Raw genomic sequence first — 16,468 nt, forward strand, 5'->3', positions numbered from 1 at the left:
TTTGAGCTACACCCAAGATTGAAAGCATGTGTTTATTTTGTCTCCTCCTTTTTAAGCAACATCTCAAAGAGAAAAAAAAAAGGAGACAACCTTCACAGAATTAAGCATTTTGGGATTTATGCTCTGAACTTGTTTATATTGTTTGTCTTTTCGAATGCCTTACCATAGATATCTTTAATTACTATCATGTTTTGCACCTTGGTAACGTAGAATACTACCAAAGCCATCCTAAAATATCAGCTCATTAATTTAAGATATTTTCTTTTTACTCATAGAGATGTATCACCTTAACACATGAGACATATTCGTTCCTCACCTTGGACATTGAGCACTCTTTCCACGCTGACCTCAGGCATTCTCTTCTTCCGTAGCTCAGCGCGAATGCGGAACACCTGGTCAGCATATGGTGACACCACCCCAATGCTGCCTTCATCCAGCTTCCCCCAGGCCACTGGCCACTTTTTGCGCAACTCCTCCACCCGTTCCACGATCTCAAATACCTTTGGAGAGGGAATCAAGACATTTGGATTTAGGGTCTTCTTTAAACAACTTTTTAAATAAAAATGTATTCCACTAACAAAATAAACATGCATAACTGTTATAACATAACTAACTGTAAAAAATTAAACAGAAGCTTGCAAAACAATTAATATTCATTTAAAAATACCATTTTAACATGAAGCATCAGTCCTGACAAATAAATAAATAATAAAAAGTAAAATGTAAAATAACTGGACTGAGCTATATTCTCCAACAGCATTTGTTCAGTTAGTTCAATATGAAATCAATTCAAGAAAATTTTCCTAGGTATGCCACATCTCTCTGCTGAGTGTTCATCTAAAAGATTTACCTTCACGACTGATCTTTTCTACAACCACTCTAAGATGATGCTACCTGACAATACTGATCTGGACTCATGCCTAATGAAATGCTTAAAAATCTCCTTTTTAAAGGGAGCCCAACTACCATGGCTGAGGTGTGCCTTCTTGGTAAAACTATGATTATATACAATCCAAACTTTAATTTTAAGAAAACGAGACTCCAAAGCAACAGAAAAGAAACCAAGCATTCACGATAAAACCATAACTGTGACAGTTTGCTGTGTCTGCAGCATTTTGAAGACCCCATGAAATGTGTATTTAAAAATTTTGTTTAAAAAAATAAAAAATAAAAATAAACTATTGGATAGATATTGCCACATCTTTAAGTTTAAGAATTCCTATAACTGGCAAGCTTTGATGGAAATAATTTTTGAGTTACAAATTTAGAATTAAGAATTCTGTTATTAAAGTTGAAGTGGTTGATTTTCAATTTCTGTTGAGTTTAGCCCTAAAGGTAGAGGCTTTGAACAGACTCTTGCACAACAGACATAAGATGTATGAGCGTATTCAATGCATACTATTTCACCATGGGTGCTGTATCAAACAAACAGGAGGTAATTAATGTAGCACTGATAACAAGAACAATCATTGCTTTAATTGCTTGGAGCATGACAATAAAGGCTTAGGGTCCACTGAAAACCTAAATAAGAACCCATCCAAAATTCGGACTCAGTAATTTGTGCTTCATGTGTTTTAATGTAGGTCTAAGTTGGTATCACATTTGAGTTTATGGGTTTAATCTTTAATCAGGAATAAAAGGCAATGTGCGCGACAGATTGCAATGATTTGCCAAAGCAAAGACTGGTAACAAATTTAATTTCTATGTAATTCAAATACAGAATGTTGAGTGTATAGGTCCACATCTAACAATCATGCATAATTATGTGTCTGTAAAAATCAGACACCAGGCTAAAGTGCGGTTTTCATTGCCAGAGACTACTCAACCTTTAGTTAATTTTGTATTGTATTATATTACTCTAACCAGCTAATGTTGGCAACTATACTGGTAAGAAACCATTGTTAAATACTGTTCCCCCACCCCAATTTCTTGATCTTTTATTTAAACTAATTTTTATCTGTGAATCTTAAGCGTCCTTTTGTTGTAAACATGCTTTTGCACAAAGCTCAGTTATGGCGCTCTGAGTTTAAATAGGTGGAGTTCAGGGGCCATAGTGAGTAGCAGTTTATATGTTTTAGAAGTGCTTAGAGTCCAATACACAGCGAGTATGATTATGCACATAAAACACAGGAAACTGGTTTGAATATGCTTTGGGTTGCATTTAGTACCAGGCCAGAGGGGGTCATTATGCCACTTATTTAAACACCTGGAGTTATTTAAACTGAACCACCTTATTTCCATAAGATGTTTATAAGACCAAAAATATGTCTTGAAGGCTTTATATGTACATGTGCCCCAGCCATACCTCAGCATTGTTGTAGTAGGCAGTGCTATTCTTCTCCTGGACATCTTCTCCTCTTGCTGTGAAGAAGGTCAGAGGGTAGAAGTCCTTATGGGAGGGCTGCTTCCCACTTGCCATTAGCTTCCCATCATAGAACAATTCTGACGTGTAGCTTTAGGAAGGGAAGAAGAAAAGGAAAAATAAAAAACTGACATGAATATGGAGGACAATTGCTTGATCTTGGTAAAAAAAAAATTTAATTTTTCATATATATGTTCACAAAAACTGATATTAACGGGAACCACATGTCCCGCATATTTGATTTACGCATTCCTTGAAATTAAGCTTTACTATAAGGATGGGTACTTGTTCACAAAGCTCACTTTTGTCATGATAGTCAAAATGTGTTTGGATGAAAATGGAGCAATATTGAAACTGTACTGTGCCCAATGACAATACAAAGATGTGCAATGAAGATAACTTTGCACTTGCTTTCTAATTGTCTGCCACTAGTATTAATTTCTAAAGTGATCCAGGAGCATGAAGTTGGCATGAGGCTGTTTGTGATTTTATAGAAGCAACAGAGTTAAGCCCAATAGAGAAGATGCCACTGCAGTGGAAACCTAAACTCTCTATGATCAAAGCAGGATCACTGGCAGGCAAACCATGTTTAAACCAAGATTACATTTACCTAAATGTGATCATCTACACATGTAGCTGTTTATGAGGTCCAATTTGAACAGTGAAGGAAAGCCATAATGGATGAAGACTGCTAAACCAAAGATCTGTAACTGAAAAAGGGTGGTAAAATGGACCAAGCCCAGAACATGGGAACATGTAACTACGCTGCCCAAAATTGAGTCTCAAAAAGTGCGGGTGCAGTCTCTGTCAGTGGTTATGACTGTGTTGTAGAGCAGAAACTGACCAGTAGATCAGCTAACATAAATCTTAAGTTAAACTATTATGGGATAATAAACAAGTACAACAAGAAGAAGTAAAGAGTTAAGTGGTCTGAATCCCAGATACACACATGTGGGCACAAGTTGGTCCTAGAATTCTTTCTACTGAATTGCTTTCAGATAAATGACGCCACCCCACCGTGCACCTGTGGAGTGATGTGTCTGTGTATAGACACAGCCAAAAAGTGTGGCTTAGACAGTTATTCCTTTTTTCCTTTAAGCTATAATATCATGGATATCATGATGTATTATGCTTAATAAGATGAATGAGGCACTATTCTGGCAACATACAACACTAAGCAGCAGACCTACCAATGGTAACAAATGGTAGCAGAGCAGGTTTATTTGCTGTAATGACGTCAGGCAGCAAGCCAAAAATAAATAAATAACTGTGTGCCTGTGTTGAGATGGGGGTAGCAGTTCATTTTTAAGGTGTTACAGTATCACAACAGCAAGAAAAGATTGCAAGAATTTTGGTTATGGAGTTCCAGAAATGAGTTATTTTTCCATTTTGATGGCAGCCAAGAGAGTAATTACGGTTGCAAAGGACAAATCATTTTTACTGCAAGATGCAGCCACAGCAGGAGGACATGGCAATGGAGACAGATCACCAGCATGGCTTTGGAGAGCTTAAGACTGAGCCAGCTAGCAGGTGAGTTGGTTCCCTGAGCAGCAACACAGCTAACTGTCTAGTTATCTACCTGATGTCTAACATAGTCCCTTTGGATTGAGGCACAAACTTTTCGACTGGCCAAAGCCATAATGTCTCAGTAATTAGCAAAAAATCATCAGGTCCGTTTAACTGAGAAATTGCAGCATAAGTCAGCTTGTGTCTGACATATATTCACTCAGTACAGCTTAGGACCCCATCCCTCTCAACCTCTTCAGACAGTACTCCAGACAAGGCAGCAAGGGAAAGCAGGTACTTACTTGATGATAGCTTCATGGGAGCGGTAGTTCTCACACAGGAGAATACGACAGGGGAATTCAGGGGGGTAGTGCTCATACAGTCGATCCAGCAGGGACACGTGTAGGTTGCGCTCCCGTGCAAACTCGCTGTACACAAATGGACTGAGCTGGAAATCAAGGAGAGGACGAAACGAAAAAAAAAAAAAGATGATGTAGTAGTGAAGGAAAGCTATGTTAGTTTTAAAATTACACCCAAGATACTTCACGTTTCCCCGTCATTATTTTTCCTCTTTAATAAAGTCCACCAAAGCTTTTCCATGCTGACCAAATATCTAAATAAATCATTGGTTATTGCCAAGTGACATTTTACTGTTGACAGTCAGTAAAATTGTATACAGTGTTTGACTGTAATGTAAAATAATAATGATGATAACTTTCTGTAGTGATCAATACAGGACAGAAAAGTCGACAGAAGAAAGCTGAGAGTGACTGTGAAAGAAACATATGGATGCATTGGTGGACACTGCGCCTTAATATTGTTTTTCTTTCCTGCAAGAAATAGAGAGATCAAGTAATTTAAGCACAACTCATGCTGCATCTTCATCCACTTCACTACCGGTAATCCTGTGCACCGTCTTAAAACCAGCAGACGAGGAAATTAGGTTTTAATTCCTTGTGTTGGCTTAGAAAGCTTGACTGAGATGAGTTTATATTTTGTTGTTTGTGGTTGAAGTGGTCTCTAAAACCGCAGAGCCACAGTAGCTGCTGTCTGTTCCTTTGTATTCTGAAGTAGGTCAGATAAGAACCTAATAATAAGCAAAGTACAAAATGGTATTACTATTCCTTGATGTCCCAACTACCATCTGTAGTTTGTTCCATCTCCCTAAGTGTTTTGACTTTGGGCTAAAGAAAAACTTCTTCAAGCATTTGAGACCCCAAGACACTATAATGTACATGTTGTTATTGTATAGCAATTCACAAAGCAGTGGAGATACAGTTAGTCTTTAAAAAGGGCCACTTTTGAAGCTTCTACAAGTTCAAAGTTGAATTCTATCTGACATTTCGTTACTGCCTTTGTTTACCTGCATGTGGTCTCCGGCCAGCACGATGCGGGTTGTCTTGCTAGCTAGAGCAAAAGGCATGATGGTTTCACACTCCATGGCCTGGGCTGCTTCATCCAATAGGATATGAGTGAACAAACCTATCAAAACAGACAAGACACAAATATCTATTCACCTGTACACATATTACAATTTCACTGTTTTAAAATTGCTCTTTATTCCCACTTTTATTACGATACACTTTTCTAATAAGAGCATAAAGGTGAAGAACTTGCAGCATTGACTTGCAGTAACCTTTCTCGTTGAGTGGAAAAGTGGACACACATCAAGTCAGCAAAAAGCCCCAAAGCAAAACTGAGCAATTGTAGCTTTTCCTTCGTTTATCATGTCTGTGAAGCAGCTAATTTTGATATGCTAATTAATCAAATAAATAGTTTAGAGTTTTCACTGTCAACAGTTCTAGGCTAATGATGATCCTAAATAAAACGTTTATCTTTAGTTTTCTGTTTGTAATGTTGACTCCATTAATTATTAATTTAAAAAAATCTTACATCAATAAAATGGTGCAAATGAAATGTTTAAGCCTTTCCAAGTAACATTTGTCATACAGAAACAACTGAAACATTCATGCTCTACTACCAAACAGTTTTTAAAAAAAAAAAAAAAATCTCTCATACACTCTTCATTGGTGTCCTTTTTTATTTATTTATTTATTTATATATATATATATATATATATATATATATATATATATATATATATATATATATATATATATATATATATATATATATATATTTATATATATATATATATATATATATATATATATATATATATATATATATATATATATATATATATATATATATATATATATATATATATATATATATATGTTTCTCCCATTGTTTTAACCAGTCTTACAACTTAAAGGCAGGGTTCTGTGCACATAAAAATGACTGAACAGTAGTCTAACCCTGCCTTAAAAAGCTCTAACAGAGGTCGGCAGAATGAGGGGAGGGGGATAAAACAGCATGGCAAATGAGTGCTGGAACAAGGAGCAAGGAAGAGAGGCTGAAAAACAACCAGCAAACATCCTCTAAAGCTACACTATTTCCACAGAAAAGGACATGCAGATATGAAATTTGACAGTTGGAAATAAAAAATAAACTGACAAAAAAGTAAACAAACAACAACAAAGGAAAAGGGCCTGGCAAGAAAAGAGGTGGAGCAGTTTAATTTGAAGCAACATTCAATCCTTAGTATCAGCCTTTGAAAATGCAAAAAGCCTGCAAAATATGTTTTGCAGGCTTTCTTTCCCACTAACTACAAAGCCTGAAACCAGTGTTATCGCCTTTAACTCTGTATGCACTTCAATGAAGCATAGGCTGGCACTGTTCCCCTGCAGTGATCCTGATAAAATGGTAAACATTTTGATACAGCCCATGCACTGCACACAGAATATGAATAAGTAGGTTTATACAAAGTATAACTGAGAAATGGCCCATCAGAAATATTAATTCTATATCTTGTAACGTAAAAGAGTTATTTTCAGTTAATAAGGGAAAAAATGCTTGTTGCAGAAGTCACAAATATTCTAAATATCTACATGTAACTGTGCATTAAACAATACGCATAAATAGTCTCTGGCTTGGCTTTTCAATATTTAAATTTTAATTTAAAATATGAATTTGGATGAATCATAGCAAACTTTCAGTGTTTCACTATACAGAGAGCAAAGAAATGTTAGTGAAAACAACTTTAGAAAGTGTTGTTTCATTTTCATTTTCCTTGAAATTTTCCTCTTCTTTGCTATAAACTGACTGTGCGCAGGAGTCCTACAACATCATGTGCACATGCACTTAAGAGTTTATCAAGCAATGGAGGGAAATTTAATTATGATAGCGTGCTGATTACCATAACAGGTGAAATTAAAAGCATGTATAAGACAAAAACATTGGCTGTTTGTCCAGTTATAAAACCAAAAAAGGGACAAAAAAGCCTTAAGATTAATAATGTCCTTATTATACACTCAATATTTTGCTATGCAAAGAGCAAACATATTAGAATAATAAATATAAAGTTATGTGTTAAAAGCATGTCAATCCACGTGGACACACAATAGCCTTAATACTCAAAAATGAGAACATTTTCTCAGGCAGAAAAGTAGAGATTGGTTGCAGTGTGAGAGGAAAGAAAAGATAGTCTTTATGAGCATCAGATGGTCAGAAGCACAAATGAATTTATATGGTGCTTACCACTGTACTTTGGAAATGCCTCGGAGAAATTATTCACAAATTCATTTGTTGCCGCCATCCGTCTCTGGGCTAATAATTGAAGTTTTTGAATTTGCACAAAACAGTAGTAAGGGAAAGGAGGAGAGTAGGGTAATAAGGAGAGGTGAAAGAGATCAGAGGCACAGTGCTGCAGAAATGATTTGGTAGAGAGATTACTCTTCAATAATAAATGACAATTTCTTCTACTCACACGCCCAGTCTTGCACATTCTCCCTTTTAGTCTTTTTTGGCTCTTTTCACACTGAAAAAGTGATTTGAAAAGTGTGCAAGTGTGAAAGGGTCTTGGGAGTGCATAACTAAACCTACAACACAAGCTTTGTAACGAAGCTCTGAAAGCTGTGTGGAACTCTCCCATCAGATGAACAGTTTCTGATCATCTACTTGAATGTGTTGTGGCATGGTGTGATCTCAAGGAAGGGGAAACAGCATTTCTTGACATCCATAAACTGTAGACTTCAGTCAGTCATTAAATGCAAAGGTTTTTTCAACCAATTACTCAAATGACCCCTATATTTAAAATTATGCTAGATTGTCCGATCGTTTTTTTGCATCTGAAACTTGAGGAATGTGTATAAATAATAGTTGTAATTGCTGAATGGTTAATGCAATACTTTTGTTAAATGTCTGCCCTTAAGCACATCAGTGGTTTGATTTAAAATCCACTTGGGTTGTGGATTTTAATTCACAGAAGGAAAGTTGCAAGAAAAAGAAATACAAATCCAACTTCACAGTTAGTTATGGGCCTAACTGTATAGAGAAGTTTGCACAGTAGAGAAAGGTAATGCATCCAGGCAAAAACATGCTGTGAGAGCTGCACAAATTAGTAGAAGCAAAGAATGTCTGTTTTTGCTGGGAAATGGATTTTTGCATATCATAATAACAAGAATTTATCAAGATATATAAAGGCCTACTAAACAATACATGCACAATGTCTACATGCCAGATCCCATATCTAGACCATGAAAAAAAAGAGCAAAGTCATCAAGTCAAACATAAAAGCCTAAACATCATCTTTTGGGGGACCTGTGTTTTGGGTGGGAGATTTGTTATCGCTACTTAGAAGACTTGCTGGCTCCCAAGTGTCTCGTTTCCTGGAGATTTTCATCACCATCAACCAACAGGAGAACAGGACAGATGAAACGTGGGGAGGAGGGCTAATGATGTAAAGTACATTAGAAACAGGCAGATGGTGTTTCCAAGCAACCGACAAAGCCCCCTCCGCTGACACATTAGTGTCGGTTATTAGCCTGCACTGACAAATTGGTTTGTTTTCCATGTCTTTTACATAACTTAAATGAATTCCAACCCTCTATAAATGGTGGGCCCCTGCCAGCACCGGTTGTCAGAGTCAGTGGGGATGACCAAAGAACAGGAAATGAGAGCGACTGTGTTCTGTTTGAATACATTTATAAGCCTTTAAAAATTTGTGAACACAGATGCTCACGTGCTGTAAGACATTTTAGAACATACTAGAAAACTCATTTATTAAATTGCTGAAATTATGGTTTAACCATTCTGGGAATATGGTGCAATTTTTTGTTGTTGTTGTTCTTCTACTGTTTCTCAGCCTCAATTATTTAATCAGCAATGCAAAAAACAAGAACAATCCTGAGTTAAATTAAGTCCCATCTCACACACAAATGACACTTCAGCATCCATTCAGCATGTATGCCTGATATATAATGTGCCAGCTACTCTGGCTGGCAAGTTTAATCCAAGTGCAAATACTGGTATGCCAAATAAAAGCTGCTGAGATCAATGGCTGCCTGCATCAACCAATAGGTCAGCGTGACTTAATGGTTTTGGGTTTTTTTTGTTTTGTTTTCATCCGACTTACCAGGCTCCAAGTCAAGCTGGCAGAGGTACTGGGAGGTGCTGAGGGTGACCACCACCACGCGGTGCCTGAGGATGTCCTCCCTTGTGGGCATCTGGAAAGTGACCTGTGTGTTGGAGATGAGACAGTACTGCTGGACCACTGGGTGGACCGTCTTCACCCAGCGGTTCCTGAAGTATACCCTGGAGTGAGCAAAGAAAGCAGAAAGATCAAGAGTTACAACCACAAAAAGCAAATACTCAAGTCTCAGTGTGAATGAAACATTGTTAATTTTCGTTTAATTTTATATGTTTTGTCTCACTTAAAAGCAGATGCAAATGCTTGTAAAAATGCATGACTGCACATGATATCTGATGTGCACCTCAAACTGAGCGCAATCTTATCCACACAGAAGGCCGCCAAGACCAGACCTTTTGGACATACTTCTTGCAGTGGTGCACTTTCAGCTCTGCCCCTAAATATTCAAACAACTTCTGTATTGACTGAGTTCACTTAAAGCAGACAAGTGGACCCGAGAGGAGTAGATTCCAATGATTATGGAGGAATTACACTGGAAGCTCTAGAAATCAGACCGACTGCTCATGTGAAACAAGTCATTTGATTGCCCATATGGTCTCCAGGCTTGTGTGTGAAAACACAAACACACAGCTGTCACATTAACCCCAGCCTGGTCAAGGAACACATTGATTCCCTGTCCTTAGTGACTTCTGGCACTGCTGAAATGTGATTAGAAGTCAATGATGCAGTATAAGGAAGCTGTCAGTATCTTCGAGTGTATATCTGTTGCCTTAAGGAGTAGTTCTAAAAGCCGGAATGTTCATGAGATCACATCCCTCAAGTCAACAAATGTCTGCTTGTTACCACTGCAGGGCAACAAAAAAAACAAACAAACAAAAAAACCAACCCACGTACATGGATGTATAACTCTGACTCGTTGTGCCCAATAACATTCATTTAGTTAATGTCTAGTTGAGTTTTAGATTGATGCTATCCAGCTTGAATGGTCTTTGCTGACATATAGGGCAAAATCTGAGCAAAAGGTAGAAATACCAGACATTTTAGAAACAAATATCACTTCTTAAAACCCCCCAAAACAAAACAAAACAAAAAACAAAAACACCCAACCCAAAGTATGTAAACTACAGAGATGTGTAATACATTACTAAAACTGGTTTTATTAATTTACTAAGAAGATGAACACCTGAACCTGACAGGTTTTTCTCAGCATCTACAAACACTAGCTTATGTGGTATTATTTTACAACATAAAAATGCAAAGAGACTTCAAACACTTTAAAATCCAATATATAATGCTTCCCCCGGGGCACTACAGCACATTTTATCTACTGTACATACTACATGCTACGAAACAAAACGAGAAGCCTGTTTTGCCCCTCAGCCATCTCTTGTTCCGTAGGAGAGTGCGTTTCTTTACCTGAGAGGTCTGGCATGCTGATTGCCTGCTTCAAAATAAGGATGAAGGTAGTCCTTAATGTAAAGGTCAGCCGCACTGTTGGAGTGGGTGCAGATCAGGACCCTGTAGAGACAAAAGACAAACAACTGTAGGCATGAATCATCATACGCAGTTGCTAAAACACTGTATCGGTATCTGCCAAAACCAGCAGCAAGAATAAATCGTCACCAGGGTACAGTGGCACATAAACTACCTTAAGAAATGGTTTCACTTCATAAGTTTTTAAATAAAAAGTTTATAATGAAGTTGCATGGGGGTTTTTTTGTAACAAAACAGTGGTTGTGAATCCTATCAGTTCATTTTGATTAATAGCACTTGGCTTGACTGGATTGATCGATATACATTTCCCAAAAACATAGTATAACATTATTTTTGTATATCTATACCTTATCTATAATATTTCATGATTACACTGCATTCACTAATGCTATACAAATACAGAAATATAAGGAATAAAGAAAAAGGATTTATTTAATCTCTATACCATGCCAGTTTTCTGTAGAAACATTAAAAAGTAAACTGATATTAGTATCCAGGACAGCAAACCCAGAGCTGTTCACCCTGACAGCAGTAACAACTCCTGTTCATAATTATACTTTTAAACATTCATGTAGCATCACAGCTAAAGATGTACAGAGAAAGCTTCTGATATTAAATACAGTAATTCACATCTTGAGCACACCTGACCAGGGTCTATATACGGTCTTGTTAACAATTTTAAAAATATGGTGAGCCAGAAGCACTAATCCGGGTGCTCACCTCCCCTTGTCATGGCTTTTAAAATATCTATAATTCATCTTAACCATAGAATATTAAATGTATTCAGAGTGAATTGAGAAATGAATATTACATTGCTACACATTTTCCAAGGCTGTTTTCTCTCTTACATTACACATACACATCCTGGTCTTCCTTATTAAAAACCAAAATGGTAACTTTTGTTAGGGGACACTGTCCGAGATATTACATTCATTTTTCATAAAGACCAGGGAACCATTTATGTGCTTGTGCTACATCGGTTTGCTTCTAACACGGGAAATTGCAAAATTTCCTGTGGGTATCTACACAGTGAGGGAGCTTACTAATGATGAAAAATGCCAATGGAAGAAAATCATACACTGTTTTGTTGTTATACAACACTGTGTGGGCCACTGAAGTGACATAGCTTGATTGATCACATTATAGTTGGCACGGACTTCCATTCTGGCCCTGAAAATGTGTTGCAATCAGACTAACCATGTGCATCAACCACACATTGACACAAATTCATCCAAATGACCAGCAGAGTTTGCCTTCGAGTGATATGGCCAAGACAATACAAACCATAGACAACTACACAGCACAACACAGGCTCCAACACACGCACAGACACACACCACAGCTTGACACTTTATAGCACTGTGATTTCTCAACTTTAAAAAGGTCAAACCCAAGGCAGTGACTGCCACTGAAACGAAAACGGAGACCACTGCACAGCCCAGCCCCAGGATACATCTGTCATTTCTTTTGACTGAGCTCCCCTACTATTTAATGCATTTATAAGTGATATTAACTTGATTCACATCCGCATTTCCCTTTTAAATTTCCCTATAAATACCTCATTGACACTTTATGATACATAGCAGGGAGTATCAGTAATCTGCAAAAACGACTGCTTGTGAGATCAAGGTTGCTAATTATATTTCTATGATGGTGATTGAAACCATTTATTTGTAGTATTTCAATAATGTTTATCAAGTTTGTCTTTTATCCAGTGATGAAGCAGAGGAAACTTACTCAATGACAAATGTTAAACAAAGATTAAACGTAAGATGTAGGGAAAAAAGATCTCATCTCATATTTCATTGTTAAAACATCATTTAGTTTGGACATTTTGTAAATGACACCAGTGCCTGCTTTTATAAATAGCTCTGCTGTACTGAACACAAAAAAGATATTTTATTCATTTGTATATTCATTTAGCTGTGCCTTTAATTATGCACCATTCATCTTAGGTTAATTTTACCCACAGATGTGATAGCATTTCTATAATTTCACAGTGAAAGTGGAGTAAAAATACAGTCCTGTTGTGTTATTCAAATTATAGCCTGCTTATCTTAGCTTTCCATCATCTGGTGGTTACTGCTGGTATGGCAACCAATGTAATACCTGTTATTAGTCATGAATTATTTAGCTAATGTAACTCAAATGTTATTGAAAACTAGCGACTATCTACTTGGCACTTCACAACTACAGGTTGAAACAAAAAAAGTGCTCCATCTATCATTGTAAACATTACATTTAGAAGATTTCATAAACATTCATTCACAATTACAAAAGAAGCTGATATTATATCAGTGATCTGGGGTGGGCGGAATCCTATCTGTTAAAAATGATTCAATGTATCTTGAAAAATCAACATGTAAACAAACAGAAAAGAAGATAAAACAATCACAAACCTGCTGTGGTCTTGGCGGAGGATGTGCTTTACAGCCTGTGCCAGGGTGAAGGTCTTGCCGGTACCATAGGGCCCAATGATAAGAATGGGGGGCAAAGGGATAGAGATGGGTGTGGTGATGGCCAGGATGGCCTCTTTCTGTTTGGCATTCAGACGAGGATCCAACTGCTCATCCCACTGCCTGAGGGCGGAAAGAGGATGGAGGCATTGTTTGATGACTAAATCAACTGTTATAAAAATTTCAAACTCAAGCATTCAAGTAAAATACAGCATTATAAACAAAGATTTCTTGTGAATATAAAAAGGCAGTACGCCTGTGTAATTATTTTGTCTATGTCCCACTAAAAATAAGATAAAAAGATGACATGTAGAATGAAACAATCTTGTTGTTATGGAAATAACTATATAAATATGAGTGGATCGTAAAGGGGAGTATGGAAGATGAGGGGCAGATGAGAAAGGGAAAGAAATGGGTGAGAAAGGGGGTAAGAAATGTACATTTGAATGTTGTTTTTTTTTGTTTTGTTTTTTTCAATCCGACTGCTACAGGTGTGTAAAAGCAAAAAATGAAACACTTAGCCATATAGCCTGCCTTTACAAACATTTGGGAAAGAATGGGTCATTCCAAAGAGCACAATGAATTTGAGTGTGGTATTGTAATAGGATACCAGAAGCTTCATGATATGGATTTTCATGGACAAGCAGCTGCATTTAAGTCTTGCATCACCAAGAACAATACCAAGCACAGAAAAGTGTAAAGCACTCTGTCACGACTTCATCTAGCAGTCTGCCGGACAAGTCTGGGACTGATCTCCACGTCACCTTCACCAAACTATCAAGTTTGGCAGAGGGGGAATAATCCTATGTGGTTATTTTTTGGAGGAGATTGCCTGGGCCCATCAGCTCCAGTGAAGGGAATTGATATTGATTCCGCTTATTAAGACATACTGGACAATTCAATACTTTCAACTTTGAAATCATTTTATTGAAGGGTCTTTTCTGTTTCAGCATGACTGTGCCCTAGTGCACAAATTAAGGTCCATAAGGCACAGCTAGACTAGTTTGGTGTGAAAGCACTTGACTGACTTGCAAAAAGTGCAGACCTCAACCCTACCAAACACTGTTAGGGTAAGCTAGAAACAAGATAGTGAGCCAGGGCTTCTTGTCAAGCATTAGTGTCTGACTTCACTAAGGGGTTTCTGGATAAATGGTCAATAATTCACACAGACAAATTCCAAAATTTTGAGAGCCAACTCAGAAGAGTCGAAGCCGTTATTGCTGCAAACGGAGATAAATTCCATGCTAATATCTATGGATTTAGCATGGGATATCATAAAACCTCATGTAGTTGTTATGTGCAGGTGACCCAAAGTTTGCCCATATCCTCCTGAGAATGGAGGGAGAAAAAAAGTAGCATCTTTCAGTTTAACTGTTTTTGTCCACTACAGAGGACATAATGAATAGGCTGGGTCTCAGGACGACAGTTAAAACTTTAAAAAGGAAAAACTAAACACCCTGCACATTTCTCTTTTTGATCATTTTGTGTTGTGTTATGAAGTTGACCCATTGGACATTTACAGTATTAGACAAACTAAGACATGCTAATGTGTCTGATGGCCAGGTCAAATTAAGTCATATTTCATGCAAATTTCACAACTGCATGAAACTAGCTCTCCAGAGGAAACATGGTACAGAACGTGTCTGAATGCATTTCTATAAATGTGCAACAAACATAACTTTTCAAATTCCATGTAATTTTAGGATGACCAGTAAATATTCACAACTAAGCAGTTGTGATTTGTGTGTTAAACAAGACAAAGGTAGGAGAAAATGATTCACATATGTGATTTGATACTCGTGAATTACTGTAAATGTAGCATGCGTGCATGTCTCCAAGCATCACTGTCATCATTATGGTGACTGCTTCGTCTAAAGCTGTGAATCCCCCAGAGTCAATTGATTGAACTCCAGCTGAGAGATGCTGTAATTGGGGGAATGAGAGCAATCTCAGCATTTGCACAAGTGTGTGTGAGTAACAAAAGGGGATGCATAAAATTAAGGAATATTCCACGAGTTACGAACAGCTTCAACTCTTGAATCCCAACAAGACTTTCTATACAAGCATTTTGTTTTGTTTCCTTCATACCTTACCTTGATATAAATAATTAGGACATGTCAATCGCTGACAGTCAAAGTAGACCATTTATTATAAATCAAAACATCTGACTTATTAAAGGTAAGCAATTTGTAATGGAAGAAGCATTTGATCAAATAAATGTGTCAACACATTGGACTAGGGTACAACTGAAAAAGCCATTTGATGTTTATCTTGCATTGCTTCTTTTTGTGCAAAGGCAAAAGTAAAACTTTATTCATAGTGCAAACAGTCATTGCATATCCTTAGGGTTTTGAAAATGTTGGTTCTTGTTGTCCCAAACTAGACCTTTCCCCTTGTTAGTGTGGTAAAAATTTAGGGTGAACTCTAAAATTCGTACTTGATACTTTCTTTCCTCACACATGCACTATTTTGCCAAAAGTATCCACTCACTCATCTAAATCATTGAATTCAGGTGTTCCAATCATTCCATATCTACAGTGTATATAACCAAGCAGCTATACGCAGACTGCTTCTACAAACATTTGAAAGAATCAGCTGCTCTTGGGAGCTCAGTGAATTCCAGCGTGGTACCATGATAGGATGCTTACTGTGCAACATGTAGAGTAGCAAAATTTCCTCGTTACCAAATATTCCTCAGTCAACTGTTAGTGGTTCTACAACAAAGTGGTAGGCTTCGTAAAAACACAGCAGGGCGCACAGCTGAGGCTCAGTGCATGGAGGTCACTAAGGTCAATTGCTAAGGACCTCTAAACTTTATGTGACCACCAAATTAGCTCAAGTGTGCAGAGAGCTTCATGGAATGGGTTTCTATGGCTGATCAGCAGCAACCCTAAAATAATCAAGCACAAAGCAAAGCTTTGATGTGGTGGTATAAAGCACAGCGCCACTGGACTCTAGAGAAGTGAAGAATCACACTCGACGTCTGGTAATCTAATAAACGGGTCTGGGTTTGGCGGTTGCCAGAAGAACAGCACTTTGTCAAGTGTAAAATTTGGTGGAGGGCGGTTTATGGTGTGGAGTTGTTATCAGGAATCGGGTTTAACCCCAATAGTTCCAGTAAAAGAAACTCCTTATGCTTCAAGCATACGAAGACAT

At 37.4% G+C, this 16,468-nt stretch overlaps 1 protein-coding gene across 1 annotated transcript in view; it reads right to left on the reverse strand.

The window, feature by feature from the left end:
- helz (helicase with zinc finger) overlaps positions 1-16,468 on the reverse strand; it is a 51,311-nt gene that overhangs the window by 15,624 nt on the left and 19,219 nt on the right. Inside the window, exons 16-22 of the mRNA XM_003458320.5 lie at positions 13,256-13,435; positions 10,779-10,880; positions 9,348-9,526; positions 5,232-5,350; positions 4,171-4,316; positions 2,306-2,453; positions 317-500 (exon numbers count right to left, since the gene is read on the reverse strand). Coding sequence (XP_003458368.1) covers positions 317-500; positions 2,306-2,453; positions 4,171-4,316; positions 5,232-5,350; positions 9,348-9,526; positions 10,779-10,880; positions 13,256-13,435 — 1,058 coding nt within the window. The remainder of the gene's footprint in view (positions 1-316; positions 501-2,305; positions 2,454-4,170; positions 4,317-5,231; positions 5,351-9,347; positions 9,527-10,778; positions 10,881-13,255; positions 13,436-16,468) is intronic.

Source organism: Oreochromis niloticus, linkage group LG6 (assembly GCF_001858045.2).
Source record: "Oreochromis niloticus isolate F11D_XX linkage group LG6, O_niloticus_UMD_NMBU, whole genome shotgun sequence".
In the NCBI taxonomy this organism is placed as follows: Eukaryota; Metazoa; Chordata; class Actinopteri; order Cichliformes; family Cichlidae; genus Oreochromis; species Oreochromis niloticus.